The sequence below is a fragment of the Aspergillus brasiliensis genome (genome assembly GCF_001889945.1).
Source record: "Aspergillus brasiliensis CBS 101740 unplaced genomic scaffold ASPBRscaffold_2, whole genome shotgun sequence".
Taxonomy (NCBI): domain Eukaryota; kingdom Fungi; phylum Ascomycota; class Eurotiomycetes; order Eurotiales; family Aspergillaceae; genus Aspergillus; species Aspergillus brasiliensis.
In genome coordinates, this window is record NW_027137443.1 from 2,688,253 (window position 1) to 2,715,701 (window position 27,449).

The following is a 27,449-nucleotide window of genomic DNA, read 5'->3' on the forward strand; positions in this document are numbered from 1 at the left end:
CCGAACCAAAACCATCCGTCCGTAATATACACAAATATCATCACACCAATGACCACGGCCTCATCATATCCAGGTATACCAGGCAATAGAAGACCCTCTAGATCAAAACAGGGGAGAGAAGTGGTTCGCCTATCCCGACCACTCCCGACCAAGCAACGGATATCAAAGAGTATATGACAGCAAATTACAGCGACAGCATCTTCTTCTGCTCCGTTCCCACACGGCGGGTATACGTCCGGCTAACAGTGTTCCAGAAGTTGATGTACTTCTCCATGCAGTCGGTCAGGCAGGCCTGTTCGCCGGCGGACATGGTCGGTCCGGGAGCGGGAACGCACTTTTCGAAGCAGTGTTCGTTGACGTTCTACAGGACAGATGAGATGGTTAGCGCAGGATTGACTGGGATACCCCCGGAGGAGGATGACTGACAAAGAGTCAAGCCTAGGGGTGACATACGGTGATCAGAGTGCGGGCGTTGCTCATAGCGGACTCGGCTTGAACCTGCTTGACGAGGGCATCCTTGACTTCCTTGCTGGAGGCGTCGGTGGAGGGGGTGGAAGAGCCGCCGAAGATACCCATTGTGAATTTAGTTGTGTAAGCGTGTATATAGGGAGGTTAAAGTCGTGGTTGTGGGATAATTGCAAATGATAAATGGATGCAGTAGTATGTAGTATATAGCAGTTGATGAGACAAGATCTTTTGAGCTCCGACGGAGGTGTGGCTGGTGCCATAAGGCAAGTAAGGTTGCTGCGCCACCGCCCGGCGATGTGGACACTTGGAGTTCTACACTTCCCATCGTTAGCTCTAACTATTATACTCGGCTTCTTCTTGCGTCGATCTCTGATCTGTCCCCTCCTCCTCTTCTTCTCCCTCTCCGCTTCTTCTTCTATTAACTAAGTTCCCGGTGTTCGTTCTTTCATTTATCCTCCTTCACACCTCCATTCCCGGATCTATCCCATTCTATTTACTCAATTGAAACCACCCCCCGCTCGCCAGAAACCCTTGGTTTTGTTGATGTCCCGGTGACAATTGACTTATATCGCCCCAATCTATTAGCTGCAGTCTATCTTTCATACACTTATCTTTCTTGCACGGTTGCTTGGCTTCAGCCTTACGTAAAGGTCTACTGTGCGCTTTGTTACTCGACAATCATGCTACTTCCGCGGCTTTCTTCCCTTTTGTGCTGGGCTGGTCTGGCCAGCGTGCCTCTGGCCAGCGCCTACGACGGTGATGACAATGTCAAGAGCATTCCGGTGTGTATGCCCGCTGTTTCGGGTCATAGGATGAGCTGCTAACAACTGGTTTTGGGGGTAGCTTCGCACGCACAGTCTTTCACCTGTGAGTCGCTTATAGCTAGCTGCAGCTATGCTCGCGCATTCAATATTGATGTCTTTCGCAGCCATACTTGGATTCCGACTTCCAAAGCCGCTGGTTCGATTTTGGTGGTGACACGATAGTTCGCGCTGACAAGTAGGTTCTCTTGTCTTGTGGTTAGAAGGGAAAAGGAAGAGAGCTTATGCTGAACGACGTTCTAGATATATCCGTCTTACCTCTGATCGCCCGTCGCAGCAGGGATGGATCTTCTCCCGTGTACCTTTGACTGCGACAAACTGGGAGGTTAGTTTATGCGCTTTCTATGGATTTGGAATGGAACGGTTCTGATATGTGCAGATCGAGGTTGAATTCAAGATCGAAGGATCCGGCAACTTGCACGGTGATGGCTTCGCCATGTGGCTCACCAAGCAGCGCGCCACCCAGGGTCCTGTCTTCGGTTCGACGGATAACTTTGAGGGTCTGGGTATCTTCTTCGACACGTACAAGAACAACCGTCCCGGCACTTCGTTCCCCTACGTCATGGCCATGATGGGCGACGGCCAGACTACCTACGACCAAGCTCACGATGGAAAGGCAAATGAACTGGCTGGCTGTTCCGTAAGTGTAGTGTGCAGTGGTGGTGACAAATGTTTGATCTGACCGTTGGTATAGGCTCGTGGTCTCCGTGGTGCCTCCATCCCTACCAAGGCCCGCCTGACTTACTTCCAGGACAAGTCCTTGACCCTGGACTTGCAGTACAAGTCCGAGGACAGCTGGATCCCCTGCTTCGAGCTGACCGCCCCCGAGTACAACATCGCCATCCCCTCCGTCGCCTACCTGGGCTTCTCCGCCGAGACTGGTGAGCTGAGCGACAACCACGACATCATCTCCGTCAAGGCCCAGAACCTGTACAGCGTTGGTGGCGGCAGCAGTGGCAGTTCTTCCCGCTCGGGCAAGGGCCGTGACACTGGCCGTGTTAAGCGTCGTAAGCAGAAGGGCAGCTGGGGATGGTTCTTGTTCAAGACTGTTTTGTTCCTTGCTGTGGTTGTAGGAGCTTATGTTGGGTACACTGCGTACCGTACCAAGCACCGCTACTCGCGGTTCTAGGCGGGTGGCAGATTTGGAAGAGTACCTGGCAGAGAAACAGAAACAGAAACAGAAACAGAAACAGAAAATTGTGTCATTTATCCATTCATCTCTTGCATAGCCGTGTCGCGTTATATCAGTTGTATCTATCTATCTATGGGCTTTGCATCCTTGCAACGCGAAAAGTTGACGACCAACCTGGTAAACAGATTTCAATAGTAGGGGTATCATTAACAAGTCAAGCAGACAACAGGCAACAGACAGGGTATTCTACTTCCTCTTCCTCTCCTCATTCCACATCTGATCCACGATCTGAAACACCTCCGTCACACTCTTCAACACCCTCTCATCAATCCCCAACTTTCCATACCGATGCTGGATCTTATCCGGATGCCACCGCACTCTCTCCGACTTCAACAGCCCCAGCAACCCATCTCCACCTCCATCCTTATCCTCATCATCAACAACCCTCGCACACCCTCTCATAAACCCCTCCACCGCTTCCCTCCCAACATCCCTCCTCTTCCCACTCTCAACCGGCCAAAACACCATCTCCTCAAACCTCCCCTTTCCACCATCCCCCATACTACTACCATCATCCCCCCTACCCACCCGATCCAACCCCTCCCAACACCCACAATACCTCCCCCAAACCTCCTTCCACCCGCGTCTCCTCTTCCTCTCCCTCCCCCTTCTCAAACTCTCCTCCACAGCCCTCTCCCACTCCACCCTCTCCTTATCCCTCTTCCTCTCATGCTCTCTAACCTTCCTCCTCTCCTCCCGTAACCTCTCCTCCTCAGCAAGCATCCCCTCCCTCGTCCGCTCCCACATCTTCCGCCTCACATACGCAGCATACTCCTCTTCATCCATCGCCTCCAGCTCCCCATTTGGACCCTTCGGTATCTCGGGGACAGAGTACGTGTGAATTGGCTGTCCATACACGGACTCCCAGTATGCCGCGCCTTCGTCGTCGCCTAGCGCGTCGAAGAGAGATTCGCGGAAGGCCGCGCTAGGGGAGAACCGCGATGTGTGGAAGGGGTTTGCGTCTGCGTCTGGTGGGGGTGAGGGGGATGTGTGTTTGCGGCGGTGGGGAGCGCGGTGCTTTTTGCGTTTGGTTGGTGGTGGAGATGGGGTGCGGTGGTCATGGTCATGGTTGTGCGAGTGGGAGTGGGAGTGGTGGCGATGGCGTTTTCGGGAAGGGTCTTTGAAGCGAAATTTTGTGGGGCGGGGGTGGGAGTGTTTGCTATCGCTGATGTCTGGTGTAGGTGAGGCATTGGTAGTGGTTGTGTCTGGGGGATGTGCTTGTGGTGGTTCGGTGGCCATGTTGATGGTGAAGGGTTAGTTGTTGGGAGATGAGATTGTTGTGAAGTTGTGCTGATAGCTTGTTGTTGTGTGTTAGAGCATTGCGACAGCTGTAGAAGTGGTATAGTATTGATTGCAAGAGTGTAGGATGGTTAAATCTGAGATGGATGTAGATGGTGGAGAGAAAGTGATTGGAAGGAGACTGAGAGACATTTCAAGGGACCTGAGTAAGCTGATCTTATCTTATCTGATCTGAATATATCTACATCGTTGATGATGTCATTGCTCTTGACTTCCCTATGTTACTCCTAGAAGTCGTCATTTCTAATTAGTCACTAGAGAGACTAAGATACACCTACTCCGTAGTTCCTCCTACCTTTCATATTAAGTTTCCAATAAAGTTGAGGGTGGCATCCCAAACTCCCTGCACCGAATCCAGATACCCTGTATAGCTTACTAATCACCGACATAACTCATCCGCAATCTCGCCCAAACCGAGATTATCACTTCGCCGCAGCTCCAATCCATCCAACTTTCTCTCTCCCAGCCAACGCACCATCACCACCACCAAACTCACCAACCCACCATGGCCCTCGTCGCCTACTCTGACTCGGAAGCCTCAGACTCCGAGTCTGAAACTACCGTCCCCCAACCCCAACACGCACCCAAGAAACCCACCACCACCACCACCACAACAACAACCACTACCGCAACCCCCAGCAGCACCAGTAACAACAGCACCAAACCCCCCATCCAACCCCTCGTCGACCGCACCAACCCGCGCAAAATCCGCGTCGCATTACCAGACATCAAACCCGAACATAATGACGACACCGATGGCCCGCGCAAGAAACCCAAACTAGGCGGCGGTGGCGGTGCCTTCTCCGGCTTCAACTCATTCCTACCGGCGCCGAAGAAACCAACCACTACCGCAGGTGCAACGGAGAAAAAGGCGCCCGCGCGCAAAATCTTCAGTCTCAAGACGGGCGCAACGCCAGGGTTTGACCGCCAGGCGGATGCGGAGATGCGGAATGAGCGGGCGTTTGGGATGTTAGGCGGTAATGATAATGATAATGGGCATGGAGATGAGGATGAAACGATACCCAAGGCGGGGAGTATGAGGGATCAAGAATTAGATTTTGGGAAAGATGGTGCGGGTGGCAAGGAAGGTGATGATGAGGTCGTACCGCAGATGAAAAAGCCAGAGGAGGTCAAGTTGAAGGGGAACCCGATGATGTTTAAGCCGTTGTCTGTGGGGAGAGCGTCGCAGCAGAAGAAGAGGAAGGCTGTTTCGGAGTTGATGCCCGCAGCTGCGAGTGCATCTGTGCGGAGGAAGGAGGATGGGCCATCGGCAGCTTCGTCTGCATCTGCATCTGTATCTACATCAGCACCTGTTCAAGATACACCTGCAGCACCAGCACCAGCACCACCAAAACCGAAAACCAGCCTCTTCTCCCTCTCCGCCGACACCGACTCCACACCCACCACATCAACAGCATCAGCAACAACCTACGAACCCCTCGTCTACACACCCCTCAACACCGCTCCCGCCGGCCCCTCCCCCGCCCCCGAAGACACCACCACACAGCAATCCACATACGACATCACCTCATATTCAACAACAGAAACAAACAACAACAACACCCTCAGCACCATCGCCGACGACCTCAACCTCTCCAAAGCCCAACGCCGCCAACTCTTCGGCCGCAACGCCCCCGAATCCGTCGCCGCCAATTCCCGCGTCCTGCATTTCAATACGGACCAAGAGTACGTCACGAACCAGGAGCTCGCGCACACGGAACTCGCGGCGCAGCAACATAACCCCGTTCGGGCAATTGCGCCGGGTAAGCATACCCTGCAGCAGTTGGTTAATGCGGCGAGTACGCAGCGCGAGGCGCTGGAGGAGAGCTTTGCGGCTGGGAGAAGGAACAAGAGGGAGGCGGGGGCGAAGTATGGGTGGTGATCAGATATGTAGTAGTTATTGGGGGTTTAGGGAGTGTATAGTGCAGTTTAGGTGGGGGTTGCATGGATGGAGTTTATAGTAATTATCATTTGAAAGACAAATGGAGCTTTCCTCGGATAGTACAATTATCAGTAGTTGAGATAGTTTTATGATATGCCGGAACTACCAATTACATGATGAAAAAATAATGAAAGTAAATGAAATCTTTTAATAAATACACTGAACGCCGTATATACATCTACATATCAATGAAAATAGTAACATGCTCAACTTTTCTTCGAATCAAAAAATCAAGACGACACATCTACCACCTCAGCAAACCATTGCTTCAACGCCGTAGCCAAAACAGCCGGTAACTCCCTCACATCCCGAACAACAAGGTAATAAGGGAACGGAAAATCCTCCAGATATCTCTTCATCTTCAACTTCATCTCTCCACTACCATCATCTTCAAAGCTAGCCTGGCTCAGATCCAAGATCGAGCTACCCTTAACAGCATCAACGATAATGAACACAATCATAATGCGCTCCTCCTGCGCCTGGCGCACAAGACGCTGAATAGTTTCGTGGTCTTCACAGATACCATCGGAGATGATCAGCTCCAGCTGCCAGAGATCCGCGTTTCCACTGCCAGGGGACTGCTTCCAGCGCGCCTCGCGGAAGAGGGCGATAGAGTCGGCGATGAGCTTGCGCACGTTGGTGCCAGTCTGCTGGTAGCTGAAGTGCTGGAAGACTTGGGTGCCGGCCTCCGAAGAGAACGGCTTGCCGAACTCGTGGGCCACCCGGACGTGGTCTTCGTTGCCGAAGCCGAGGACGCAGAGATCGCCGGCTTCGAGCATGCTAAGACTCTTGGCTACTAGGGCGAGGGTTTCGAAGGCGAGTTGGCCGCTGCCGCTTTCGAGCATGGACTTGCTGTCGTCGACGGCGAGCATAATCTGGTAGTTGCGCTTGGAGGGGATGGAGCGGCGCATCCAGATCTTGTCGCGCTTGTATTGAGAGGCGATGTAGGGGATGATTCGCTTGATGTTGAGACGCTTTCCGGTCCGGAAGTCGCCGCGTAGTTTGGTGGCGAGTGTAGGGGCGAGAATGAGGCGGAGTTGTTCGGTCAGAGAGAGGGAGAGGTCGGTGGTGGCTGATTCGTAGTACGACCAGAGACGTTGTGCCTCGTCCCTGGGGGTCAGGGGAGGAAGATTGGAGGAGAGATGGATGGCAGCGAGATGGGCGTCGACTTCATCCAGCTCCTCGTTCAATTCTTGCTGGCCGGTAGCGTCGGTGGTCCGTTCCTGGGTGTGGGTGTTGCCCGGAATCATGGCACCGGCCATTTGTGACTCGGAGGGAAGGCCCTGGTCTAACTGCATCTCGTCTTCCAGCCTGTTGTCTGGGAGTTGCTGTTGGTCGTCGTCTGTGACATCAGGCAGCACGTCGTTGCCTTCAGGTTTGGTGTCCGACTCGACTCCCTTGTTCTGGTCCAGAGCCTTGGCTTGCTCTTCACTGGCTTGACCCAGGGCTTGAGTGTCTGCCACGTCGTCTTGATCGCGGAGATGCTCGAAGTCAGCATCGGCCATGTCCGCGTCCTGGGGCATTGGCTCCTCTGACTCGCCCTCCTCTTGTTTGGAGGATTCCATAATCTCCTTCTGGCGGCGGTGCCACTGTTCCAAAACGTCACCCAGCTTCTTGAAGGCCTGCAGTTGAGGGTCGTCTGGGTTTGCATCGTTCGCACCACCCTCTTCCTGGTGCCTTTGGTTTTCGTCTCCTTCTTGGGCTGCACCGGTCTGCTGCTCTTTCTCGGTAGAAGGATCAGTTGAGCCATTCTCCTGCTGGGCATTGCCAGACGCGCCCTTCTCTTGGTTCTGGTCTTGATCAGCCCCGAGGCCACCATTGACAGCTTCACTGGGAGCCACTTCTTCTCCAGCCATCTCGTTCTCGTCACGCTGCGCCAGGAAGTCCTCTTTCTCCTCTTCAGCCTCCTCGCCGGCTTCGTCCGCCTCGTCATTGCCCTCGCCTTCATTGGTCTCGGCTGCCTCCTCGTCCGGCATGCCCTCCTCCGTCTGCTCAGGCTCTTGATCCTCGGGACCTTGTTCCATGGCTTCATCCTCGGCAACGTCTCCTCCATCCATTTGCTGCTCGTTGTTCTCCTCCAAAGGAGGTAAATCGTCCTCCATGCCGTCGAGGCCATCGTCACTTTCACCCTCCTCTTCGCCCTTCTCTTCGCCGTCAAGTTGCATCTCGTCCGGAAGGTCCAGAGCGTCTTCTTCCTTCGCCTGAGGATCAGTCACATCCATATCTTCACGTCCCACGGCTTCGCCTTCTTCATCAGGCTTATCTTCCCCTTCGTCGTCTTCTTCCTCCTCCTCATTCTCGTCCACCTCACCCTGCTCGCCTTCCTGGGCCTTCTCCTTTTCTTTCTCCTTCTCCTGCGCTGCCGTCTGTTCGTCAGACTCAGACTGCCCCTTGCCTTGGTCGGTCTCGGTTTCCTTCTGCTTGTCATCGTGCTCACCATCCCACATCTTTTCGTCAACCGCAGTAGCGTCAAGATCATCAACGCTGCCCACTTCCTCGTCAATGTCGCCATCTTCCTCTTCGTCGCCGCTTTCCTTGTCTTCCTCATCACCTTCTTTCCGCTCGCCTTCTTCGCCCTGCATTTCCTCATTATCCATGTTCACTGCGTCTTCTGAGTTTTCAAGGTCCTCAGTAGAGTCGCCCTTTTGCTCCTGAGCAAGCTCTGACAGGTCCTCGTCATCTCCAACATCCTTGCTAATGTCTTCAGCACCCTCTCCTTCTCCCAGGCCAGTGCCGCTCTCGAGTTTGCCAGACTTGCTCTCTTCCGTGGATGCTTCTGCGGGACTACAGAAGCCTTCGGAAGCGATTTGGACGAAGCACTTGCTGAGAATGTAGGACATTTTGCAGGTCTCCCGGTGCACAACCAAGTAGCGATCCATGACGTCTTTGCTGATCTGGAAATACTTGTGCATGATAGGTAGCAAGCTCGCCACGAGTGCAACCGCAAATGGGATGCCAGGACCTGAGCCAGCCTGGATGTGCTGCAATTGATCAAGGACCGATTCAAGCGAGGATTTGATGCCAGAGATATGAAGGGCCTTCAACGACCTGACGAAGAACTCGTCGCTCCGCGCCAAGGAACCCGGGTTGGCAAGCGAAGACGGGATCTCCTTCAATTTCTGGAGGCTGACAAGGATCTTGTCAACTGCTGCAACGAGACCCGCATCGAATTTCTCGAGGGATACGGTGGTCTCATCAAGTTCACAGTCTGGAGACATCAAGTTGACCTTCACCCAAGGGATTATCTGGCCAAGCACGAAAGACAGGTCAGGACGCTCCTCAGCCCATCTGGTGAGGTTGCTGCTCAATTGCTCAAGGGATGCAGAAGCCTCCCAGACGGCGTCCCTGTGCAACTTGGAGGAGACACCGTGTGGCAGCTGAGGAAGATTGTCCAAGGAGAGCCTCAAGCGATCAAATGTGCCCTTCCAAGTCTGCAGGCCGTCTAAGATACTTCTCGAGCCGATTCCAGAGAACTTTGCGTGCAGACCTGTAACAGTGGCGGCAACTCCAAGTACAGGTGTCAGCCACGCCACTGCCCTCGTTACCTCGACTCTCTCAATTGGGAACTGTGGGTCATCCTTGCAAATAGAAGAGCATCCAGAATTCCAAAGATTCGAAACCTTCATAAGTGTCGACTGCAGGGCTGTCAGATCAGTAAGCGCTGGTGAGATCGAGGATCTCTGCTTCCGGGCGAGGAACAACAAGTGTTCGATCGAACCCGAGCTTCTGGACACTTCGACATTGCTGAGATCCTCCGCGTAATTGTGTGCTGCCAGACGAACGCGAGGAAGCAAATCCAAAAATCTATGGTAGTACAAGTCGGAACTCTTGGCCAGCTGTGATAGCACAGAGTTAGCTTCCAAGGCTGGGCTGGAGGCAAGGATCTGTGCAATAGATGCTTGAGTTTCGATCAAGTTGGTACTCGCGCTACGCTTCACTCCCATATCCATGAGCCGCCGCAGGGTATCCGCGTAGAAGCGACGCTTCTGGACCTTGAGATGCTGTACATCATCCGTATTCTCCTCGGTGAGAGTCTTCGGCGTCCGCGACTTAAACTCCTGGATACTCTCGATGACATACTTGACAAAGCCGTCGAGATCTCCTGCGACGTCGAACTCGGCGGGAATCGAGGTATAAAGTTGCATCATGCTGCTAGCAGTTGCATCGGGGTTCTTGAATCGCGGGGGTCTATCGGTCCAGACTCCCTCCTTTTGGCACATTGCGAGCGCTTCAGGGAACACGCTTGAGGCTATAACGACATCGTTCTGGGGAATGCCGTTATCCTCGTTGTTATCCGGCATGTCCTGTTCCAGAATCGGTTGCGCTGCTTGTCCCAGGGCTGCCCGGTACTTGCGGACCAGCTTGAACAACTTGGTGTGTGACCGGCGTGCACTTTCTCTGAGCGCGACAATATTGGTATCTTTCCAGCTAGCCAGCTGAATCTGCTCCTTGATATCCTTCTCAAGAGCTGTCCGCTTTTCCACTAGCTGCTTGTGCACAGTAGGCTCAAATTGCTTGTAGCGCACAAGGAAGTTGTCCAAAGCAGAAACCAGCTGCTGTAAAGCCGGCATATCCTGGACATAGAGCAAGAGCAAAGACTGGAAATTCTTGACCAGACGAAGGCGCTCACTGTACTGTCCCAGAGTTGTGGAATTGAAGAATTGCTCCAACGTGGCAGTAATCTCTTGCACGTGTTCGCTCATCTCCATTTGGCCGGACTCTGCAATTTGCATGGGAGCCCGAATGATAGCCTCGTAAGCAATGAACCACCACGAGCTCACATCCTGGGTGCATTTTTCGTTCTCAATGTCCAGAAGTTTCGCCCATGTAGATAGCTCAAGACGTCGCCAGCCGATTATCATTGCAGTAATCTCCTCGTACACAGAAGCTGCCGAATATTCTCTGCTCGCTACGAGCTGCCATTCGTGAACAAGAGCATGGAGCTTTTCGACCTTGGTAATGAACTTTGCGACAGGCTCAGTGTGCTTGAATTGGAGAATCTCTCTGCAACACAGGATGACGTCCTCCAGCACAGCGTGGTCGGGCCAGGCCTTCTGTATTTGAGTGAACCGAGCCTTTGTTGACAAAGTCAGGGTCACCAGCTTCTTTGCTTCGGCCATGTTCGCATCCACATAAAAGTTATACTTGTCTGCCGGCTGATTCTGGCCTGTATTGATAGAGTCTTCCAGAAGCAAGAGAACACCGGAGAGCTGATCCTTAGGATCCACATTCGGTACGGAGAGTGTGTTCTCAGACCACTTGGATCCTAGTAACAGGGAAGCTTGCTTGACGTACGTTGACAAAGCTTCCTCGCGATCTTCCGACTGGAACAGTTTCGCATGCAAAGATGCAAGTCTGATCGAGATAGCCTTCGGATCGTAGCGACCCGGGCCTTTACTTTCTTCTTCCACTGCATCTTGTTCATAGGTGGGGAACAGCTGACGTAGTTCATTTTCATCGACCTCCTCACTATCTTCCCAAGAGCCCTTGTAGTGGTAGAATTCGGACTTCCTTGCCTCATCTTCTTGATCTTCGCGCAACTTGGTTTTCCATAGAGCGTGGAACTGCTCGAAAAGGCGGCGCAGGGTATCACGTCCAGCTTGGGTACGAATTGCTCCCGGGTCCGCATTCTCAGCTAATCTCAGAGAGGACAGTTCATGGAACCACAGATCCGTGTTGATGGTCGAGCTAGCTTCCGATTTAAGCTCTGAAATCGGATGGATCAATCCTCCGAGGAATGGCGTAGTCTCCTTAACAGCCTTCAGTATCTGAGTGTCGCTTGATTCGCTGGATGAAGTCGTAGAAAGGTAGAGACCCATGTCCAAAATCTGGAGGAACCGGACAACAGGTGTGGTAATGTCATCGTAGGAGCGGTAGTTTGTACTGAGGCGGTGGCTGAGTTGGCGAACGTTATCACGCAGCAGACCAAGCATTCTCTGCTTATCGCCCTTGTCCTCAGTGGCCGCAGAAACAATCTGCTCGGGGTGCCTTTCGAGAACCGACTTCACCAGACTTGAAAACTCCCCATGGAGAAGGTTGACCTCAGAAATCGGAGGTCTGCTGACAGAAGATGGAGGCGGTGCCGAACCAAGATCGTGCAGTTCCTTCTGCAAAAGCTCAAGCCGCATGTTGGAAGTCTGGCCAGAAAAACCAACCTCGAAGGAAGTAATAGCTTCAGCCTTTGCCGTAAGCTCCGAAGAGCGTTGCGCGTGTCGCTTCCTCTGCACTACCAGGCCCAATGAAGGATCATAAGGCTTATCTGGGACAAAGAGCCGCAGGAAGATGACAGCCAGTTGGACAATTGCGGCTCCAGTGCTTTCTACCGGAGCCTTGCCATCTTGTGTATCGGCTGCTAGCGAGGCCACCAGCCTGGGAAGGTCCTCTCTTGCGAATCGTCTGAAATAATGGTCTTTAGGCAAGTTCGCTGCCGCCCGAAGTTCCTGCATGGCCGGGCCAGCATACAGACCGGTCTCTTCGACTGCGCGAAGGACGCTAACTAACGCCTCCAAAGAATGAGGCTCAAAGAACTCTCTGTGCACAAAGACAAGCTCCAGTGTGAGCCTTGCCAGGATCTGCCGTAAAACCTTGAACTGGTCCAAACCAATCTCTCGGGTCGTCAGAGTCAACGCCTGCGAAAGAGTCTTCTTCTCCACCTCCAATGCATTCATTTGGCCTAAGCTCGTAGAGCCAACGAAAGCCAGTCTCTCCAGAAGCGATAGTGAAATTGTCCCGCTAATGGCCGATCCGAACACAGAGGAATTTTCGGATCCTGAGAATAAGGAAAGCTTGTGAAGGAGATTAGGAATAGGACTCTGTAAACTCGACCCATCCAAGGGCCGGGCAGCACGGCTAGCAAGTAATGGCAGAATAGCTCGCACAACCTGGTCATCATCAACTTGACTCTTGCATAGCGAAGCAATATCGTTGTACTGGCACAAAGTCTCGAAGCTAGTCGAGAAATATGGGCGCAGTGTTGGATCGGCGTCTTGAACGCAAGCCGCCAATTCTGCGACCGTTTGCCGGAGGACCTGTAATTCGTTAGTATCAGAGGTAACTGAAAGAGCAAAACGTCTAAAAACTTACTTGTATGGGATATCCTTCGTCAGCGCCACTCCGGAGAATAGCTTCTTGGCCAGCGATCAGAGAGTTGCGCACCTGGCTCAGTTGAGCCAAGTCCAGGTGAGTTTTCGTCGCAACCTGGGTAAATTCAGAGGCAACGCTCTCCAATTCGAGCAGCGACGTCAATTGGCTTTGCGTCGAGGGGGTTGCAGGTCTCCATGACTCCCAAAGCCGTTGCATGCTTAGGCCTGTGGTCAACGCCCAGTTCTCTTGGAATCGATCAAGGGCCTGAGAGAACGCGAATGCGAGCTGCTTCAACGGTGCCCACATGTCCACCAGCGAAGCGCACAACTCCTTGCCAATCTGTAGGTAGATTTGAAATTCACCCTGGTCCACGTCGTGGGCAGCAGTCATTGTGAGCACATCTTTGCTGAAGTCAATGATAGCTCGGAGGGCCCGCACCATTTCGGGGGCCTGCAGAACATCATAGTCAAGTCCCTGGATGAAATCGTACATGGCTTGACCGCAGTCAGACAGGAACGGGCCAACCGGCTGCGTTGTATCTTTCATCAGAGACGGTATCCTACCCGAAGCTAATGATCGTTGGAGGCGACTCATTTGACTTGGCTTGAGCAGTTTCCCTGATTCGTCGGCTTGCAGCAAGTCCTGTCTAAGGCGATGTAGGTCAAGCTTGTATTCTTGTAGGTAAGCCAGAATCATGAGCCAGACCAAAGGCACATCTTGGTGCAGTATGGAAGCCAACGGTTCGTTTACGAGAGGGTGAAGAGGCTGTAACCTTCCTTGAATAGCAAAAGAAGCACGACCAAGCATGACTTCCTTCTTGGTGCTTTCAAAAGGTTTGCTTGACGAATTATCATGTATGGCGGACACATATCGGTCCAAGGCCAAGGAGAAGGGCCCTCTCGCGACGTCTGAGCCGTATTGCGGCGTGAGCTTCAGTGCCCGCTGAAGATAAGACAGGTCTGAGAACGAAAGATGGTCGAGGCACACTTCATGTAGGTTGTCGGTATTGCCCTCACTAGGCAAGCACAAATCCATCTCCCAGACCGAACGAAGGCGATATAGAGAGGATTGATGAGTGTATGCGGGCATCGACGTGGCGACAAAATCGTTGCTATCCTGGGACAAGAAGCAAATCTCAACACACCGATTCCGCATGGCTCGAGACAGTTCACCATGGCGAGGGTCCATCGTCAGGAACAGCCTGAAATTAGGGTGAGGCCTGACGATGCGGGCATTTCCATCCTCGGTGCGTTGCTCATTTAGGATGAGGGTCCCGTTTGGTTCCGTAAGTGAATTCAGCCGATCAAGAACCGATGGATTGCATAGGTTGGCATTGTCAAGAACAACCCACTGTCCATGTTGAACGGCTTGTGTTAAGACTCCCTCAGTCCACTCAAATCCTACCTTCATGCTATCAGACTGCTTGGTGACTGTCAGCAAATGTTGGGCGTGGTTGGAAAGCTTCTCGAGTGCATCATGAGGCCATGACTGGGAGAGTTTCTGCAGTGAGGAGCACACAGCATCTAGCTGGACATCTGAGCTCTGTAATTGCTCGTAGAGTTCCAGGAAAGCAGGAGCTGCAGCCATCAGATCGCTACCTGCATAGGCAGAAATGACATGGCGTCGGAGGAAGATTGTAATTTGTTGCACAAGAGACGAAATCTCCCTTCTATAATCGATCTGCTCGAATCCACCAACCAAGTCCATGGTGTCAGTATCAGCACTCAGTGCTAACTCGACCAGGCTAGCACCGTTCAGGGCAGCTAGCTTCCTTATAAGAGTCGTCTTGCCGCAGCCAGATGAGCCGACCAGGATACTAGGCCAAGACTGCTCTATGCAGAGCATGAGCGACTCTAAGACGGGAAGATCTCCTGGAAGTATCCGCATTTGAGGGCTTGCTGTCTCTTGCAATAGCAAGTCTCGCTGCATGATACCGAGTCCGACTTGAATGTACTCTGTTGTCAAATTATGGTAGTAGCTCTTGGCATGTGTCGAAGCGTCACTGAAAACCTTCTTGTACAACTTGGAGACCAACTGCCGGTCTTCCTCGCTCCTAAACCGCTGGGAGATGATAACTTCCAGGAAGCTCTGGGTAGGTATCTGTAAGCTGCCACGGTCTGCTAACTGGAGCCACCTTTGAATATCTCGCAGGTTAACCTCCCAAGGCCCGCCAATAGCGCCTAACCGTCGCTCCTGAATGGCTTTGTTGAGCAGAGACACGAACTCAACTAGTCCTTCGGTTTGGTGAGCAGGACTGCCCGGGAAAAGCTTGGCACAGATTCTTTTCAGGTCGGTATCCGTGAAGCTGTCGGCGTAGACCACCGTGAATCGGTTGACAAAAGAAGCAGGAAGACCCTTTCTACCTCCACCTTGATGATGAGGGTTTTGCGCAGCGAAGAGAACAAAGTTGGGATGTCTCTTGAAAGTTTGGTCAAGCTCGGCCACGTATACCATTTGACGGTGATCCAAGCAAGCATTAAGACCCTCAAGAACCGACTGGGAAGCCAGGTTCATCTCATCCAACAGGACCCAGTCACCGCGTTGCATTGCCTGTAGAAATGGTGCGTCTCGCCAGGCAAATTGTCCTACATCGCCACCTTCGACAGGGACGTCTGAGCCGAAAAGATCTGTGAGATCCGTCTGCTCTGAAAGATTGATACGTGTGAGCGGTTTCCCAAGGGCTCTCGCGAGCGCCGTGACGAGAGTGGTTTTTCCAACACCTGGACTACCCTCAAGAAGGATAGGCTTGGGCAGCTGTAAGCCCCTAGCGATGCGCACAGAGTTAGCGATTGTAGTAGGTGCGTCCATGATGAAATCGGGATCAGGTTGCGAGTCGCTGTTCATTGGCAGGCAGAATGGCCCAACACGCAGAGATGAGCCTTCGATATCAACGGTTGATTTCTGTCGATAGATTGCCGATGCATCAACGTCAAACAGTTCGCGTAGTTTGTCAAGACACAATTGACGGTTCCCATCGAGATTATGCAATGCTGTTGCAAGCATCGCTGCAGGGTTCGCACCCAAAGTGTCTACGAAAACCATGGCTGCACCTTGGACGATTGAAAAGAGAGTATCCGAGCTTTGGCACTTGTTGACAAAGTCAACCCAAGCAAGAAGGTCACGAAGAGAGAGTGATGAAGTGGAGGAATTCTGGAATACTCCTTTGAACCATTTAGCGAACTGTAGCATCCCCTTGGGTAACTGCTCTGTGCCCAAGTTCAGCTTTCTTTGTAGAATCGGCAAAATGTCCTCATCTTCTGACAATTGGGGTGCCCAGATCTCTGTCATTCGATTCCGAAGAGCAGCCGAAAGTTCGCGCTTTCCATAGTCACCACCAGGATTCATCGTAGAAAGAAACTGGAATCCTTCGTCTGCGACGACCATAGAGTCTATTGGGCCCTTTTCTGCGAGCAATATCGAACGATGGGGCTCGAGAACACTGTTCAATCTTTCCAAAACAGAATCATCTGCCAGAGAAATCTCATCTAGCAAGAAGAACTGGCCAGTCTTCATTGCAGTGATCAGACTTCCATCAGACCACTCGAATAAAGCGTTCGAACGAGCCACATTCCTCTCAATACGCGAAACCAATTCGGTATTAAGAGACTGCAACTGGTCTGCGTTCAAAGCGCCGAAGGCTTGCTTTAGTTCCTCAAGAGATCCTGATTGTGCGTTCTCGGGAAATAAGCTTTGCAAGTCACTCAGCAACTGAGTCTCGATTGCTGCCCTGTTTCTCACAGGTCGTTGAGCTCCTATCAGGTCTCCCGTCTCGAGATTTACGTGTGCATTGACGATCAACAGTTCCTTCTTGCAAATTTCTGCAACTGCCTGGCAAAGCTGGGTCTTTCCGCAGCCAGTTTCACCAACAAGCAAAACAGGCTCATTGTTCTCAATTGCGGTAGCAACGAGTACGAAAAGCCTCCTCATTGCCTTCGTCCACACAACGCCAGGAGCTAATTGCGCAAGATGGGGAGCACGCTTTTCCATCTCAGAGGAACTGTATATAACGTCTTCGTCGATCCGGACCTTCATCACTTCTTCAATGACGCCCTTCACAGCAGCCCTTTCCTGCGGATTTCGGACCCGCTCCGCGAGGAGCATGAAACCATTGATTGCCAATTGCTCCCGGTCATCTGCTCGGCGCAGCGCCCATCGGAAAAGATCACGCAGGGTAGCAAAACTATTCTTCTGTTCGAAGAGCCTGTTTGCCTGGCGTAACAAAGACAACTTCCGGTAGACTGAAACTATTCTAGTGCAGAAAGAGGGGGCAATCTGAGACCGCTCTTTCAAGATGTATTCCAACTCGCTCTCTGGTATGTCATCGAAGTGAAGCTCCAGAAATCGGTTTCGGAAGGCACGCGACAACACTTTGCGGCCACCGTAGAGACCGGCAGGGTTTTGAGTCGCAAAGAGCATGAAGTTGGGGTGTGGGTGCACTACTTCCTGCGTCTCAGGGATGAAAAGTTCACGGTTATCGTCAAGAAGACGGTTCATTGCTTCAAGTACGTCAGAAGGTGCCAGATTCAGTTCGTCCAGAACAATCCAGTATCCGTTTCTGAGTGCTTCTACTAGGACGCCTTCCTGATAACGAAGTGTTCCATCATCACCAGAAACATACGTTCCCAGATATTCTTGAAGATCGGTATGCTCATGGTTGTTGATACGAACGAACTTATTTCCAGATACCTTCGCGAGATATTCGATCATACTCGTCTTTCCTGCAGAGGTCGGGCCTTGGAGCAAAACAGGGAACCGTCGGGTGGAACTTGCTCTAACTAGGTTCTTCAAATTCTTCTCAATAAACGGCGTAATGATATAGTGGGGCTGTTCTTCGGGGCTTAGGTGACCACGGCGCATCCAGTAATGTTTGAATTGAACATAGTCATTGCCGTCTGTCGGTGGTCGTGGCGTCTGGTTGAGAAGACCCCTGGCATTCTTGACATTACTGAACAAATGTCTCTCAAGAAGTGGTGCCAGCAATTTCTCCGAATCTTGACTAAGGACGGTTAAGAAGCTCATAGAAAAGCCTTCGTATATCGCTCGACGCAGCCCATAGACGTGAGCATGGTCAGCAACATAGATCAGAGCTCGGACTAGGGTTCTGATGCTGAAATGCGGGCGCTGTCCAGCACCATCAGTGAGCTTGTTTTCGGTACTGAGCTTCTTAGCCTCCATGTAAAGTTGAGCTAGATCGGGGACGGCTCTAGAATCGGTCAGGGCCAAGTCGCCGAGGTACTTGTGAATCAAAGCCAGAAGGTCGTCCAAATCACTGTCCGGCGAATGGACATAGTACTCAGTAAACCGAGACCGGAGACCGGGGGGGAGATCCTTTTTCCCTGCGTCCGTTGCAGGGTTCATCGCGCCGAAGATGCGGAATTCGGGATGTCCAAACACTCGTTCCACATCACCAGCTTCAGAAAGTAGTACAGATGGAGACCCCTCGCTCCCATGGTGTAAAAGACTGGCAATATTCTCAAGCGTGTCAGGAGACGCCAGGTTCACTTCGTCAAGGAGAACCCATTCCCCGTTCCGCAGGGCCCGGACAATTTTACCTTGAACGAAAGCAAATGCGAACTTCGCATCTCCCTGGGAAACTTGAGACTCGAAATCATTCAGCTGTGCCGCGAATCTTTCCCATCTCTGGCGCAAGAATTGATACTTCGGTGAATCCAGTTTCCTCTTTTTTGTCGGTTGCTCTTCGGCACCTGGGGTACCGCCGCTCGATTTGAAGACGCCATCAGCCAAGCGAACGGCTTCATGCCACAAGTTGACTAGGCGCACCCAGTTTCCTGAAGCGACACTTTTTCCGACAGACTGGAGGAACTTCAGGTTCTTCTTGGCAGAGAACGTCAATTCAAACAAGGACACGAACTCGTCATGCATGGGCACAGCCATGGTCCGAATATTCACAGGCTTGAAACCTCCCAGGAGATCAGAACTTTCACTCTGTTGTGACAGGTTCACAACCGTCAGCTTCTGACGCATCAAGGTAGCCAGCTGCTGAATCACTGTCGTTTTACCGATACCAGTTTCTCCAACAAGGAGAACAGGCTCTGCCATTTGGATAGCAGCGGCAACCTGTTCCATTAGTCCTAAAGCAGCCCTCGTGGAGGCAAACCGAGACGAAGCAGCAGCAGCCTTTGATGCCGAACCTCCGGGGACCTTAATCTTGCGACAAACTTCCCTTCCAAGCGTTATGCTATTTCCTTGGTCCGAATACGTCGGTGTACGCTCGTGCAGGCAAAACCGTGCTCGTTGCGGTGATATCTGAAGAGCCTCAGAAACCACCAAAGCAAGGGTGTCTGCTGTGTTCTTCTCGGGGATGTATTTCAAGAAGACATCGACAAAATCCAGGAAGATCTCGTCCTCGGCACCCTCCGGCGTAGGTTCGTAGCCAGTTTTAGCACCGAGGCGTTGCAGCCGCCTGTGCATCCGGCTGCAAAGCTTGACAAGATCACGGAGACCTGGTGTACGTCCTTGGCAGCTTTTGATTGCCAGACTGCCATGGAAGGAAGCACAAAGTCTTTGGTAGACTTCCATGATTGTCCGAACCCGGGACTCAAGCAGAGGAAATTTCTGCGTGATAACTTCACGAACCTCGTCTAAGGTCAGAGAATCAATCTGTACTCTCTGCCAGAGCCTGCTGCCTAGGATGTTGGTGCTGGGGGCAATTTCTTCGCCTGCAATGTTGTACGATGATTTCATGGTCGCAATGATCTTGAAGCCTTCGGCGCACTTGATCCTTTCCCTTCTACTGGCGATAGTCAACTCTCCTCTCTCGATGATTGGCAAGATGAGTCCGATGACTTCAGAAGGGGCGCGGTCCAGATCTTCAATCAAGATCCAGCGGCCTTCTCTTGCAGCCTTGGTGAGGACACCGGGCTGCCATGCGAACGACCCCGTGGCGGGAGAGGTGGAATACATTCCGAGAAGACTCTTCGCATCAGTCTGCTCGTTCAGGTGCAGTGTAACCATCGATTCAGACTGGCCCATTGTCGCTGCAACATCGTTGATCAATGTGGTCTTTCCGGAGTTGGGCAATCCAGTCAGTAGAATAGGCTCAGGAGCGATTAGAGCTGCCGCGATCTTCCGTAAGTTACCCACGGCAGTGAGCGTTCTCACAATTGAGGACGGCGGAGGTGATGTGCCTTGCTGGCGGGGTACAAGAACACCACAGACTTCAGCGGTTCTAGTAGTAAAGTAATCCCTCAATGCCTCAATCTGTGACAAGCTTTCCGAGGCAGATCTAGAAGATCTTGCAAGTTGGACTTGCTTCTCCAGGACACTCCACCGGCGTTCCTCCCACAATCCGAGGCAACGGTAATCGATAGTAATACCTTCCCATTCCCCCTCAATAATGTTATCTGCAAACTTTGCCCTAATTATATCCTCCGTCGCAGCATCGGCTGCCCTCATGTACATAGCAAAGCATCGAATCGCCAGATAACTCACGGACGGGTCTCCGTGTCGGAACAGGGTCTGGAGTTGTGATGGCGAAACGGCTTTCGAGAAGGTCTCTGTGTCGTAGGAAAGAAGTCGGAAAATCGCTAGCAATAGGGCTCGGAGGGTGGCATCATTCATTTGAGAAAGCGTTAGCTCATCGGACGTAGCCAAAGCCGACAGAGGTCCAGCCCGAGACATGGCATATTGGCTTGCAAAGGAACGCAGATAGGGCGCGAGCGGGAGAACTCGCGAAAATGCGGATAGAACATCGGTTTGGTCGACCTGGGACTCCGACAGAAGCCAACGGGCTGCCAGGTCCACGAAGATCGGTTCGTATAGGCAAAAGAAGCCTTCGGTGCATCTTTGCCTCAACGCGCCCACCGCAAGCGCATTCAGGTATTGAGTCCCCGACGCGGTGCGAATGAGTTCCGCGATTTCATTCGGGAGCTGTTGAAACAGCTGGGACTCGTTAAGAGTCCCCTCGTAGGAGGGTCTAGCATTCATGCTGAGCCCTGCCGCCAAAGGAACTCTGGATGATGAGAGGGGAAAGAAGAAGAGGCACGCCAATTGCTTGCACTTTTTTTTTCTTTGGAGAACCGTTTTCTGCCGCCGCAATGAGCGGCACCGCCCCACAGCGCGGGCCCTCACCGCCCTGGCCCGGCCGCGGAGGTTCAATCAATTGTGGCACCAGTTGCCGGTCGGGAACGCAATCAATCGCGGAGATCAATCGCTATTCATAGGCACCCGTCGACCGTCGTCCTTTGAGATGCTACTTGACTCGTCCCTATGATACGTATCACTCGCGATGTCAATGAGTCGACCAGGGCCACAGTCAGAAGCCCAGTCATCGCTGATCCAGCCTTATAGCGATGATGAACCAGTACAGGACAGCGGCCAGCATCCCGATGTACCTTTAAGCGGCGGCCTGCGTGAACCGTGAGTTTCTGGCCAGCCTAGCACCCGCTTCGAGAAGTCGTGCGCTAAACAGCCATTACACAGGCTCTCATTTAAACGCAAAAAGAGACAACAATCGCGCTCGAAATTTCGTTTCCCCAACTTCTTCTCAAATAATTCTGCTGAGTCTGCGACGAATACTGGGCTTGGCTCTTGGTTTCGGAATGAACAACGCTCGGATGACGTCCAGCCCTTAGGGGAGCCGATCAATGGCAACGGCAACGGCAACGAAAATTTAGCGCACAAAGACTCGGGCTTTTTGGACTGGTATGTGGAGGGTCCGGGGCGACGAGTTGGCTATGATAACCTTACGGCAATCGATTGGATTTTCGAATACACCAAAGAGAGACAAAGGAAGAGGCTCCTCTATGCGAGCGGACAGGGCGTTGTTGGATCTCTACGCAAACTATTGGACGCCAGTAATGTCTGGATCGTGTTGATTGCTACAGGTGTCTTGGTTGGGATTATTGCGGCTGGCATCGATGTTGCCAGTGATTGGTTAGCAGATCTTAAGACTGGTTACTGTAAAGCCGGCCCCGGGGGTGGCAGGTTTTATTTGAATCGGAGCTTCTGCTGCTGGGGGCATGACGGTGAGTCGCTGTTCTCTTGAATCTTTATCGCCAATGCTAACGGGGGCATGCCACCAGATATCTCCGATTGTTTAGACTGGACACCATGGAGGAAAGCCCTGGGCGTCTCCTCGCGGGGTGGAGGATATGCCGTTGAGTATACCTTCTACATCCTTTACTCTGTACTTCATGCTCTCCAGAATGCTATTCGGCAGTGTGTTGATAATCAATAGGTGTTCTTCGCGATTTGCGCATGCGTTCTGGTTCGGACCTACGCCATTTACGCAAGGCATAGCGGTATCCCTGAAATCAAGACCGTCCTTGGTGGTTTTGTCATAAGGCACTTCATGGGGCCTTGGACCCTCGCAATCAAATCTTTGGGTCTCGTATGTATGAACTTGTGTCTGTCATTGCATCCTTGCTGACATATCCAAGTGCTTGTCCGTCGCATCCGGCATGTGGCTCGGTAAAGAGGGACCTCTAATCCATGTTGCATGTTGTTGCGCTAGTGTCATAATGAAGCCATTCCACGGTCTCAACCATAACGAAGGTACTTGTCAAGGCTTTCTGCTGAACGTTCTGGGGCTAATTGTACAGCGCGGAAACGAGAAGTGTTGTCAGCAGCGGCCGCTGCGGGCGTCTCCGTCGCTTTCGGAGCGCCCATCGGTGGTGTCCTGTTCAGTTTAGAGGTAAGACTCAGAAAGCATCCATGGGGTCTGAATCCTAAATGTCTGTGAACAGCAACTGTCGTATTATTTCCCGGACAAAACAATGTGGCAGAGCTTCGTCTGTGCCATGGTTGCATCGGTGACTCTGCACGCGCTCAACCCATTCCGCACGGGCAACATTGTCCTTTATCAAGTCAAGTATACACGTGAGTGGCATCGCTTCGAGATGATACCATTTGTCATTCTTGGTATTGTCGGTGGCCTTTACGGGGCATTCCTCATACGTTTGAACATGAAGATTGCAACATGGCGACGATCTCGGAATTGGGCTCGCCCGGTCATTGAGGTTGCTGTTGTCGCTCTTCTTAGCGCCCTGATCAACTTTCCGAATCTTTTCATGAGGGCCCAGAATTCGGAACTTGTTCATTCTTTGTTTGCAGAATGTGGAACTGGTGCTGTGACTGATGATCCTTTCGGTCTTTGTAAGACGGGCGCCTCATCGGCCGGTACTATTGCCCTCTTGCTTATGGCTGCCCTCCTGGGGTTTTTCCTTGCCTCATTGACATTCGGACTGGACATACCCGCGGGTATCATCCTTCCGTCAGTCGCTATCGGAGCACTGTATGGGCGTGGCTTAGGCATGACTTTTCGGATGTGGCAAGAGGCTTATCCGGGATTTTTCCTATTCAGCAAATGCGAGCCAGATGTCCCATGTGTGACCCCCGGAATATATGCAATCATCGGTGCAGCTTCAGCACTTGGTGGGGCCACGAGGATGACCGTATCGATTGTGGTCATCATGTTCGAGCTCACTGGTGCCTTGACTTATGTCATTCCCATCATGATTGCAGTCATGTTGTCTAAATGGTGCGGTGATATATTCGGAAAGCGCGGTATATATGAGTCTTGGATTCAACTGAACGAGTACCCCTTCCTCGATCACCGTGATGATACGACTCCACCCGACGTCGCCGCTCATAAGGTTATGACCACTGTTGATGACATGACAGTCATCACTGCTGTCGGTCATACGATTGATTCACTCCGTGGCCTGCTGCTGGCGACCTCTTACCGTGGGTTTCCGGTCGTTACCGATACGTCGAATCCCATCTTGCTGGGATACATCTCGCGCAATGAGCTTGCGTACGCTCTTAAGTACTCTACCACGCCGTCGGATAATGAGTTGTCAGGTGCAACGCAGGTCTTCTTCAGTCATCAACCCTTTGCTGATCCCACCGAAACCCTGGATCTTCGGCCTTGGATGGATCAGACGCCCATTACGCTCAACAGCAACACCACGTTTCTGATAGTGCTCCGGATGTTCCAGAGGCTAGGCCTCCGCTACGTCCTATTTGCCGATAAAGGTGTTCTTCAAGGACTGCTCACGAAAAAGGACGTTTGGTCAGTGGTCAGCGGCCCGGGCGCCTATATGGACGACAGTCTCCGCGAAAGGACTTTCGATTCAGGAACTATGGCAGAGGAAGTTGGCTTGCTTGACAGCGATGATAGGACTAGCCTTGCCAGCACTATAGAGAGACGACAGTCGCTTTGAAGCATCTGTTGGGCGATGCACCGAAACCATATATTTCTCATCTAGCGCTCGATTCCGAGTTGATCTATCTATGCTACTTAGGGTGATATGTGCCGGGATACGTTTCTGCAGTCATTGAATATGTATTGTTCTGGGTAAATTGGAGTTTGCTTAACGGATTTTGTTCTTCTTGGTTTCAGAGCGTGTGTACGCCTCAGATAGTGGCTTACGGGCGGTAGATTTGTGGCTTGCATGTATCTAGACTTTGCTTTAGTAGTGTATATAGTACCCTTTCAGTTGTTTTCCCCACTTCGATTGATAGTATCAATATGAAGTATGCATAGCGAAAGCAACTATACAAGAAGCAACAACGGTGATGTCAATTAGTAGGTATGCTCAAAGCCAAGCACATGACTGGACAAGCAAATGAACCCCACAATTTCTGCCCGCCTTATCGCATCCCACCGCCTTGACATCCTCCAATCGGAATGTTCCTTTCGAGCCCTCCATCTATCGGCCAGCCTCGATCGCGGCATGCAATCAGCACTTGTAGTCAACCTATAAACTACTAAGTACCGGATCTTCTTCCCTCCTCCACCTCCTCATCCAAACATTCAAACCACACCCCATCCACCAAGATGATGGTCGATCCTTTCGAGGTGCGCATGCGCTTTACAGCGCAGTTGCAGCACCTAAACGCCTCCGTGACCTCATCTCAAAAAGCAGCGCATTATGCGCTCAAATACCGCGACATGGACGAGGACCTACACTCGTGCATCCTGGAGCAATTAGAAAGAGTGCGTTCCCCCATACCATCTGTCTAATTCATTCCTCATACGAGATATATATGTCTAACATTTATTCTGTACCTCACTAGAACAACATGAACAACCGCGCCAATATAATGTATTTCATCGAACAATTCTGCGACATGGCCACGAAGGAAGACCACGCTCCCTACGTCCGCATGATCCAACGCGACATCCTCCGCATCGTGGACTGCGTCGCGCCCGCCGACGGCTCCGGCGCCGCGAATGTCAAGCACGTCCGTCGAGTCTTGAACGGTCTACAGAGCAAAGAGATTATTTCTGCCGAGACGATCGCGGAGATTGATGCGGGCTTGAAGGATCGGGAAACTCACCCCGCACATTTGGATTTAGAGGCCGAGGAAGGGAGTGGTGGTGGTGGCGATGGTGGTGGTGGTGATTCGAGATCTAAGCATGGGACGCCGAGAGGGTCGAAGGGGAGTGGGATGCGTGTGGATAAACGACAGATTGAACAGCGAATTGAGGAGGATCGGGAACGGAATAAGCGATTACGGGAGAGTATGTGGACGGTCAGTGGGGATGATGTAGATGAGCATGGGAAGTTTTGGGATGAGGCGAGTGATATTGGGGAGGATGATTTCTTGGCTGCGAATGAGGAGGTTATGGAGCGGAGGCAGATGATTGGTGCGAGGTGATACTGTGATTGATGATGTGGTCGGGGGGGGGGTGTTGGTTTTCTAACAGCATATACTTGCGATGGGATGGTGTTTTGGCGCGGGGGTATGTATCTAATATGTGGGATTTGGGATCCAATGGCGTTTTATTGAGAACTACAAGTACAGGACAATTATTTGATGGCATATACTCGAATAGTACTCTTTTTACCTGAATTATCAAATTGAAAATGAAGCTAATCAATCATCCTAAACTATATCCGACCCACTCACAGCCGCCCGCCTTCGGAAAATCCCAGGCGCCGACCAAATTTGCTGGATCTCGACCTCGAATTTTTGAACGACTTTTGAGCGCAATAACATTTCTCCATGTTTTTACATGTCACACGGGGGGCTTTCTAGATCCTCTATGTTCTCTCAGATCGTGACAGCAGCAAAGGGGTTATTTTCTCGACAGGAGTCCGACAAATCCTCCCTCAAAACTCTGCGCCCTACAACTACTACTACTACCACTCCCTCCGGCGCCGAAATCAAAAGCAGCTCCAACACATCGAAAATGGTCACGGCAACAAGACAGCGGAAGTTCCCCGCTGAGCAACAACAGTCCTCGACAGAACCCGAAGTCAATGGGTCGAATGGGAAGCGCAAGTCCGAACCCGTGGGCGCTGAACCCACCGAGACTCAGAGCAAGAACAAGCGGCGGAAGAGAAGCAGTCTAGAGGCGACGACACAAGAATCAGAGAGCAAGCCTTCAAGTAACAAGAAGTCGAAGAAGATGACGGAAACGACTGAGGAGCCTGCGCAGCAACAGGAGGAAAAGAAACCTTCAGCAGCGTCGGCAGCGAAAAAGCACTTCCGCTTTGATAGCGAAGAACCGGAAATGCCGGACGTTGCGGATGTCGAGGACACTATGGAGGCGCAACAGGACGCCGAGAATCAGGATGATGAGAGCAGTGATGATGACGAGGCCCCGGAGACGGTCGATAACTCTGCACAGCTGTCGAAGATGAGGATGGAAGCTAAGAAGCAGGAGCGGGCCAGGCAAATGTGAGTGATGCGCGCAATTTCAATTGCCTTGCTATTTCTGGATACGATCTGACGTTTTTCTACTGCAGAGAGGAGCAATTGAAGAGGGACAAACGGAAACAATTGGATGAGCTGCGCAAATCCCAGGCGAAGTTGGCAAAGAAGAAGGAAGCTAAGGCTGAAGACCTGCTGTCGGAAAGCACAGAGACTCTTCAAGGTACTACTACGCAAGATGCGCGACGATCGGCTCTCCCCGCTCTTCTCCCCGATGATATTCTCAACGCGGCCCCCGATGTCCGGCCCCCGACACCTCCCGCGGAAGAGAGGACCATCATGCAGAAGAAGCCTAACAAGCTACGGTTCCTGGACAAGAAGGAGAAGCCGCCGAAGGATGCGCGGGTGGGAGATGTTACTATCCGGGTGTTGGACGAGGGTGTATCCAAGAAGCCATCAAAGACGGTTCTCCCGCCCAAGGCCTCAAAAACTGGGCGCAATGCCAAGCAGAATTGGCTGAACAAATCCCGCAACACAGGCGCTTTGAATGGGTTGAGAAGGACAACTGGCGGTTCCTCGGGATTCGTGCGCAAATAGCAGGTCTTGGGCGCTCTTTTACGCTTTCCCGTCTTGAGAATCAATCCAAAAGTATTAATAGAAAGATGTTGTATATCCAACAATGGGCGTAGTGTTACGATGCGCAACAGCGACTACTCTTTAAGGTTAAATGAGTCCGAGATGTTGATCCTGGGCCTTGTAGCAGAGCACTTGTGATACTACCAACGGGTTATCTCTGAACCTTTTACCACAATGGGAGATCAGACAGCAATGGTGGTACAGTGATATCCCTAAGTTGTTGTATGCATATTTGACCGGAAGTCGTACAACCGGGTAGAAAAGTTGGGGAAATGTACGATCTACACGCTGCAGATCGTTGCTTTCTTTTTTCTCGAAGCAACACCTCCCAGAAGATATTCTAACGTGAGTTTCACAAATAAAGACAAAGCTCAATATTACC

General features: G+C 51.9%; 8 protein-coding genes across 8 annotated transcripts; 5 read left to right on the forward strand and 3 right to left on the reverse strand.

Annotated features, from left to right (window-relative positions):
• Window positions 1-184: 184 nt before the first annotated feature.
• On the reverse strand, window positions 185-576 carry tim13 (protein translocase subunit TIM13; the record flags this gene model as incomplete). Its single annotated transcript, XM_067620490.1, has 2 exons — window positions 185-361; window positions 454-576. The coding sequence occupies 2 exons, from the start codon at window positions 574-576 to the stop codon at window positions 185-187; spliced, it is 300 nt and encodes a 99-aa protein (XP_067483588.1).
• A 445-nt stretch (window positions 577-1,021) lies between these two features.
• Window positions 1,022-2,543, forward strand: ASPBRDRAFT_405786 (legume-like lectin family protein). Its single transcript, XM_067624381.1, has 6 exons — window positions 1,022-1,250; window positions 1,312-1,335; window positions 1,397-1,467; window positions 1,533-1,614; window positions 1,669-1,929; window positions 1,984-2,543. Exons 1-6 carry the CDS (start codon window positions 1,149-1,151, stop codon window positions 2,416-2,418), a joined length of 975 nt encoding a protein of 324 aa, XP_067483589.1. The 5' UTR covers window positions 1,022-1,148; the 3' UTR covers window positions 2,419-2,543.
• A 124-nt stretch (window positions 2,544-2,667) lies between these two features.
• ASPBRDRAFT_192491 (uncharacterized protein) lies at window positions 2,668-3,720 on the reverse strand (the record flags this gene model as incomplete). Its single annotated transcript, XM_067620491.1, has 1 exon — window positions 2,668-3,720. The coding sequence occupies one exon, from the start codon at window positions 3,718-3,720 to the stop codon at window positions 2,668-2,670; it is 1,053 nt and encodes a 350-aa protein (XP_067483590.1).
• A 497-nt stretch (window positions 3,721-4,217) lies between these two features.
• Window positions 4,218-5,865, forward strand: ASPBRDRAFT_38779 (PRCC domain-containing protein). The gene has a single exon (XM_067624002.1). The coding sequence runs from the start codon at window positions 4,286-4,288 to the stop codon at window positions 5,660-5,662; it is 1,377 nt and encodes a 458-aa protein (XP_067483591.1). The 5' UTR covers window positions 4,218-4,285; the 3' UTR covers window positions 5,663-5,865.
• Window positions 5,866-5,952: 87 nt separating this feature from the next.
• ASPBRDRAFT_116394 (AAA family ATPase midasin) lies at window positions 5,953-20,752 on the reverse strand (the record flags this gene model as incomplete). The annotated part of the gene is made up of 2 exons (XM_067616977.1): window positions 5,953-12,750; window positions 12,806-20,752. The coding sequence occupies 2 exons, from the start codon at window positions 20,750-20,752 to the stop codon at window positions 5,953-5,955; spliced, it is 14,745 nt and encodes a 4,914-aa protein (XP_067483592.1).
• A 222-nt stretch (window positions 20,753-20,974) lies between these two features.
• Window positions 20,975-24,346, forward strand: ASPBRDRAFT_38780 (chloride channel protein). The gene is made up of 7 exons (XM_067624003.1): window positions 20,975-21,184; window positions 21,248-21,792; window positions 21,850-21,953; window positions 22,005-22,157; window positions 22,207-22,321; window positions 22,369-22,460; window positions 22,513-24,346. Exons 1-7 carry the CDS (start codon window positions 21,054-21,056, stop codon window positions 23,989-23,991), a joined length of 2,619 nt encoding a protein of 872 aa, XP_067483593.1. The 5' UTR covers window positions 20,975-21,053; the 3' UTR covers window positions 23,992-24,346.
• A 262-nt stretch (window positions 24,347-24,608) lies between these two features.
• On the forward strand, window positions 24,609-25,432 carry ASPBRDRAFT_192495 (CTD kinase subunit gamma; the record flags this gene model as incomplete). Its single annotated transcript, XM_067620492.1, has 2 exons — window positions 24,609-24,767; window positions 24,848-25,432. 2 exons carry the CDS (start codon window positions 24,609-24,611, stop codon window positions 25,430-25,432), a joined length of 744 nt encoding a protein of 247 aa, XP_067483594.1.
• A 313-nt stretch (window positions 25,433-25,745) lies between these two features.
• ASPBRDRAFT_203978 (uncharacterized protein) lies at window positions 25,746-27,106 on the forward strand. Its single transcript, XM_067621686.1, has 2 exons — window positions 25,746-26,458; window positions 26,527-27,106. Exons 1-2 carry the CDS (start codon window positions 25,791-25,793, stop codon window positions 27,026-27,028), a joined length of 1,170 nt encoding a protein of 389 aa, XP_067483595.1. The 5' UTR covers window positions 25,746-25,790; the 3' UTR covers window positions 27,029-27,106.
• The last annotated feature ends 343 nt before the right edge of the window (window positions 27,107-27,449 follow it).